Source organism: Leptonotus elevatus, chromosome 6 (genome assembly GCF_054856555.1).
Source record: "Leptonotus elevatus isolate MCC_2025b chromosome 6, RoL_Lele_1.0, whole genome shotgun sequence".
Classification (NCBI taxonomy): domain Eukaryota; kingdom Metazoa; phylum Chordata; class Actinopteri; order Syngnathiformes; family Syngnathidae; genus Leptonotus; species Leptonotus elevatus.
The window spans coordinates 15797449-15803486 of NC_141244.1; the positions used below are offsets into that span (position 1 = coordinate 15797449).

The window sequence follows — 6038 nt, forward strand, 5'->3', positions numbered from 1 at the left end:
CACATCAATTTAGATACTTGTACAAAAAAATACCAAAAATGTAAGAATGTGCTACGTTTTTATATTCAAGCGATCGCACACACGAAGAGATTATGTAAAATAGTTGCATTTCTACACGTACAAGACAAAAACAACATTTCAAGTTATTTAACAGCAAAATATGAATGAATAAAGGATGGCATATATACTCAAATACTATAGATTGAAGGGTAAACAACATTGATGTGCTGATAAGCAGTCAGTTGAACTTGTCGGGTTGTTAAGGTGCATCAGCCGGTTAGTCCTCCTGTCTCAGCTGAACAATAGGCTGTAGGGGAAAGTGTTGATCATGAGTTGGATTGCTTTGGAGGTGAAGCGCATCAAAAAGAAGGCAAGATACCAGCGTGTTGAAATGTTGTCTGCACACTGCTTTGCTCTGCCAGTAGATCAGAAATACGGCAATCAAGCTTTCCACCGCAAAGAGGCCCACAACCGTTGCATTGATTCCTGTTTGCAGCTGTGGGAAGGAAAGAGATGAATCTCATTTTGTGCCTTCCAGTCAGAAGAAAAAAAATAAAATAACATATTGAACTCACTTTCAGCTCTTGTGAAGTAGCCTCTTGAAACAAGTGGCGATTGATCACAGACAGACAAATTGACACAACAGACCACAGGAAACTGATGATGTTCAGACAGAATGACACCTTGGTCTAGCAAGGGAAACAAAAACGCTCAAATCCACAAACACGTGGAAAAAAAACCCCAAAACATATTTTAAGACCAATTTCCCCCCAGTCCACTTACCACGCGCATGTTGGGGACACATCCTGCCGCATAGGTCAGCATTCCACAGACCACAAACTAACATTGACGAAACATATAAACCAAGTCGGGGAAAAAAAATCGCCAATTAGAGCGCATCATTTCAAATAGAAATCAAAATGGGATTACACGGAAAGGGTCTTTACCAGAATGCTTGGGCAGATTAGGAGCATGTCATCATATCTCTGTGAGAACATCAGACCAAGACTGACAAGTGACACTCCAGCAAGACATTGTGCTGCCTATTTATTCAAAAGAAGAAGAAGAAAGTCATGATAAAAAAAAAAAGTTTAAATAAATAAATAAAAATTAAAAATTAAAAAATTTAAAATTAAAACTAAAAAATTAAAAAACAATAAATAAATAAACAAATAAATAAATATATATATATTTGTACCACTTACCCCAAGAGGTCTTGGGAATCCATTGTAAGCAAAAACCTTGTACGTGTCTCGGAACACACAATGAAACTCTCGGGGCATCGCATGACCGCGTCCTTCGCTGTCCTTCTCGGTGGGAATATTGATGATCATGGAGTCGTCACACACGAACGTCTTCCTCATTGTCTTTCTGGAGCACCAAAGAAAGATCACTTGGTGATATTCCGGTGTTGATCCACTATAAGTAACATACTGGATTGACCTCACCTGATGTTCATCCAATGAGTTTAGCATATAGAACCTTTAAAAAGAATATTGAACTCCACCTCATATGTTTTGGAGTGACTACATACCATCAAATGCAGGCTTTACAGTCACGGAGGATGATCTTGCAGCCAAGTGTTGGCCGAGTGAGGAAGTGACAAGTGTGACCTCTTTGACACGTTTTCTTGCAAAGGTGCTTGTTGGAGAGACAAACACTTTCTGACTCGGTAAGTAACAACCTTTCCGCTTTCTTAATCAACATTCAGCCTCCAGCTCAAGTCTTTAAAACGTTGTACGTTTCATTTTATGCACCAGTAAAGATGTTAAAGGTTTGATTGGATTTTGTTGACATGTACATGACATTGTACTGTAATGCCGTTATTATAAAGGAATGTTAAAAAATAGCAATCAAGAAAATGATTGGTCACTTTGAATAATTCTGAACACAAATATAAGAATACAATATCGAAAGGTAATTGAGTTTTACTTTTACATGGCATATACTGTATGCAATAATTCATTTACAATATTAAACAATATTGTGTAATATAGCATCAAATATATAAAGTATTAATAGTACAATATTACAAGGAAGTTGTTCAAAAAAATAGAGTAACTATATGCATGTGTGTATGTATTTGTGTGCATATAAAATGTAGTTAATTTACACTATACCTTAAACAACATAATACAAAATATTAACAATGTATGATATCAAATAAGTATTGTAATGCAGTCATTAAGAAGGAAATTTAAACTAACCTAAAAAATACACATGTATGGAACCAGAAAGAAAATATCCGTTAATTTACAATCAAAAACAAAATAAGATCTCCGTTTTAGAGTATTTCATTTATTAATTTTTTCTCAGTACTAGTTAATATTACAATGCTATTACGTTACTAAGCAAATGTTGAAGTGATCATTTTAAAAGTCTAAGTACTTATTACACATATTAATATTTATCAGTTTCCTATTTTGCTAAATCATTGCTAGAAATGATTGTTTTCACGGATGAATATAATTAGTTCATAATAAAAAATGCAGTTTGAGCACATTTGAATTTTCAGAAGTGTGTATGAAACTGGTAACATTCATATTAACTCATTCACTGCCATTGACTGCTATAGACGTCATAAAAATATTTTTTACCTATTTCTATTAGTTAAATTTTTTTCCCACTTTTGGTAACAAAAGTATGAAAACCTTTATATTTTTTGTACATTTAGAGCAGATATTAAATTTGTGATTAATCGTGAGTTAACTAGTGAAGTCTTGCGATTAATTAAGATTTAAAAAAAGTTATTGCCTGACGCCCCTAATTAAAAAAAAAATATATATTTTTTAAAGAAAATGGATAAAACTATTTTAATTAAAAAATATATATATATTTTTTAGGGGCGTCAGGCGATTACAATTTCTAATCGTAATTTGTTTAGTGCATGACTCCACTAGTGACCTCACGATTAATCACAAATTTTAGATCTGTTCTAATACAATAAAAACATTTTAGGTTTGCATACTCTTGTTAACAAAAGTGGGAAAAATGTTAAACTAATACAAATAGTTAAAATGTTTTTTTGACGTCTATAGCCGTCAATGGCAGTGAATGAGTTAATCAGCATCCAAAAAGTAGCCCTCAGTTGGTCGACCCAAACGAAAGTAACCAGAAGCAAGCCAGTGTAGCAGGTGTCATTTCCAAAAAGTGTTTTTTGAAAAAAAAAAAAAAAAAAATGTTCATGGAAAAATGAAAACACAATTTTCAAAATGCACAAAATGAGTAAGACAAGCAAACAGAGTGAAGGAAAAGCAGAGAACTAAAGGCAAACAAATTAACAAGACAACGAGGCACACCTGGAAGACACTAGCAGCTGGAGGGAGCTGATTGGTTGACACAAGGAACAAGGCTAACGAGACCAGGTGGTGATAAAAACCTAACGAGCAGACAAGCCAGGAACACCAAACACAGGAAACAAGATATAACATGAAACAAATCCTATCAAAATAAAGTCAAATAAAGGCAACAAAAACACAGATCACGTACTTATACTATTACTTATATTCCTTACATTCCAACCTTATAATTAATCAAATTTAAAAAATCCAAACATATTATTTTGATCAGGTGAGTGCAGCATGGCTTGCTCAGATGTGAAAATGGAGATCCAAGAAGACAACCAAGGCCTTTGCAAAGACGTTGAGAAATTGCCCAGGGTGGTGCGATACCAAGCCACAAAGGTCGGAGAAGATGAGACACGAGCTTTGCACGACCTGCTGCAGATTCAGACCTCTGTGGTCGGGGTAAGGCCGACCGGCTGCATGCGAGATCCGGTAGTCAAGTTGGAGTGGAGATTTGTTTGTATCAGGCTAGGATTATAATTTTTTTTAATTCAGTTAGTTTTAGTTTAGTTTTAAGAGCGTGTTTGTTAGGTTTTATTAGTGAAGTGCTCGAACTGGTATTGGTCAATAGCTTTTATTTTTAGGGAAACTGTTTAGTTTTTATTAGTTTTAGTATTATTATTTTTTAGTCTTAGTTTTTTAATTTATGACGTATTTGCTGAGTGCAAAATAAAAAACAAACAGGTCACCATAAATATTATGTAATAAATTAAAATACAATTCCCAAACTGTTTGACCTTCCTTTCCTCTATACAATTACCAAAATAAATACATACATTTAAAATCAACCCCAAAAGCTCTTCTATGAAATTAATTGACAAAGATGAAAATTAAGGATATTTTAGCTATATATTTAAAAAGTTATTTTTATTTTTTTTAAAGGCAAACTACCACAAACACAGAGAGAACTATTAAACATATTTTTCTATACATATTCCACAAATTTACGCTGGATTAAAATCCATATTCATAGGCGGCATTTTCTCCATAAACTCCACTTTAAATGTCTGCTTTACAGATGCCAAGCATTGGTCCGTGTCACATGATGTCACACTAAGTGCAATCCCAGCCGTCTGTAATTTTTTCTTTCCCAAGGAAAAAAAAATGAGATAAGGATATGTGTTTAACCAAACAGCGATTAATTGGAGCATGGCATTTATTGATTTATTTCAAAACCTCATTGTTGAATATAACAGTTGATACACAGACAGATACTGTCGATAGGCAGATAGAGGTTTTGCGGTGTCCAGCTTGTCAGTAACAGGAAACTCTGATAGGTTCTTGTGGTCTTCCTCTTAAATGGTAAAAAAAAAGAAGAAGTTTTGCATGTATTGTAGACTGACCTACTTTTACTGCAACAAAAATGAGTGAGTACAAATCTTATGTTTTTTTATTTTTTATAATTACATGACTTTTTTTTTATATTTAGCTGCGCACACAATTTTACATCTCAAAATTTCTCACCTATTTGACGTATTTAGAATGAAACATACTGTAGATATTTTTTCCTAAATTTATCATGGATCGATGATGGCAGTCCCTGCAGGTCGTGAGCGGACTACCCAGCGTTGGAATTGGTCTGACGAGGGCCGTCAGCCTGACGATAAATCAGTCGCTCGTCACGCTGTTCAGGGTTTCTCACTTGACCGGGATGCTTGTAAGAAATCAATTTACCGTTTGTAATCACATTTCTTTCACAATCATTTGAAATTCTCCTGCTTTTCAGTTCATTATTGCAGGAATTGTTTCCAGCATGCTGATAAGATATCCAGTATTAATAACTGTAAGTACGCCGGCATGACGATATAGTTGCTGTCATTTCTTTGAAATAATATCCATGTTTGTTTCAGGTCTCCCTTGCAATCAACCGAGCTTGTATCGTTCTTGCATTAGTTGCCATTGGTTTGATAACCACTGACCTGACACAGTGGACTCGAGAACAAAAACATTTGACGTTGGGGCTGGTGGAACTTGGCATATTGGGACTTCAGCTTTTGCTCAGTGTCATTCTCTGCGTGCGGATCTCCAAAGTGAAATATGGCAGGGTGAATAAATAATTAATATTTCAATACTGAGGACTGCTTAGTGCATTTATATATTTTTTCAATTTCAATCTTTAGAGCAGAAAAAAAAAAAGTTGTGGTAAATTTGTGCCCTCACCACGCCCCCCCCACAGCTCTTTGTGAGAATGTTATGGTTATTATAAAGCTCACAGTGGATCTGACAGTAGGGGTGGGAATCTTTGAATGTCTCACGATTCGATTCCGATTTTTGGGGTCTGCGATTCGAACGACTTTTGATTCAAAACGATTTGATTGACACTGATTTTTGCTTCAATCTATAGATGTGCAAGGATTTGTAATTATCTACTCCAGTCTGACTCGCTAATGCTAATTAGCGCGCCACTCGCGGCACTTTTATCACTCAAAAGAACAGCTCCACAATGCAAAAAAATTACTTATTGGAATAATTTGATTGTGACTTTTTCCTTCTCTCTAATGTGGCTACAACTTCACAGTGTATTAGATGCGTGGAACCACACTGCCCCCAAGTGGCCAAATTGGGTACAACATGAAAAGAGCTCCAAATAAAAAGGCGCACACAGACAAAGGCAAGACAGTATAAAATAATTTAAATAAAATTGATTTTGGGACATTTAAAATCGATTCTGAATCGTACTAAATGAGAATCGAT

General features: G+C 34.9%; 2 protein-coding genes across 5 annotated transcripts; one reads left to right on the plus strand and one right to left on the minus strand.

Moving 5' to 3' along the window:
- Positions 1 to 84: 84 nt before the first annotated feature.
- On the minus strand, positions 85 to 1682 carry LOC147172262 (uncharacterized). Of its 4 annotated transcripts, none has more exons than XM_086078977.1 (7): positions 1535 to 1682; positions 1206 to 1371; positions 948 to 1043; positions 784 to 840; positions 576 to 689; positions 380 to 496; positions 85 to 307 (listed from the first exon to the last, which is right to left on the minus strand). In XM_086078977.1, exons 2-7 carry the CDS (start codon positions 1362 to 1364, stop codon positions 278 to 280), a joined length of 573 nt encoding a protein of 190 aa, XP_085935103.1. In that variant the 5' UTR covers positions 1365 to 1371; positions 1535 to 1682; the 3' UTR covers positions 85 to 277. The 4 variants fall into 4 exon arrangements, with proteins under 4 accessions (XP_085935103.1, XP_085935101.1, XP_085935102.1 ...); XM_086078975.1 differs by having other exon boundaries at positions 1449 to 1682; XM_086078976.1 differs by lacking the exon at positions 1535 to 1682 and having other exon boundaries at positions 576 to 596; positions 1206 to 1521.
- LOC147172263 (uncharacterized) lies at positions 1627 to 5478 on the plus strand. The gene is made up of 5 exons (XM_086078978.1): positions 1627 to 1672; positions 3571 to 3746; positions 4882 to 5001; positions 5071 to 5127; positions 5195 to 5478. Exons 2-5 carry the CDS (start codon positions 3582 to 3584, stop codon positions 5399 to 5401), a joined length of 549 nt encoding a protein of 182 aa, XP_085935104.1. The 5' UTR covers positions 1627 to 1672; positions 3571 to 3581; the 3' UTR covers positions 5402 to 5478.
- Positions 5479 to 6038: the final 560 nt, after the last annotated feature.

Bases quoted from the DNA above. Each gene is read 5' to 3' on its own strand.
- LOC147172262 (XM_086078974.1), bottom strand. From the start codon at position 1,475: ATGCTAAACTCATTGGATGAACATCAGGTGAGGTCAATCCAGTATGTT. The intron at 841-947 runs GTAAAGACCCTT...CGTCAATGTTAG, and splicing joins TAATCTGCCCAAGCATTCTG to TTTGTGGTCTGTGGAATGCT. The intron at 497-575 runs GTGAGTTCAATA...TCCTTCCCACAG, and splicing joins CTACTTCACAAGAGCTGAAA to CTGCAAACAGGAATCAATGC.
- LOC147172263 (XM_086078978.1), top strand. From the start codon at position 3,582: ATGGCTTGCTCAGATGTGAAAATGGAGATCCAAGAAGACAACCAAGGC. The intron at 3,747-4,881 runs GTAAGGCCGACC...CGATGATGGCAG, and splicing joins TTCAGACCTCTGTGGTCGGG to TCCCTGCAGGTCGTGAGCGG. The intron at 5,002-5,070 runs GTAAGAAATCAA...CCTGCTTTTCAG, and splicing joins CTCACTTGACCGGGATGCTT to TTCATTATTGCAGGAATTGT.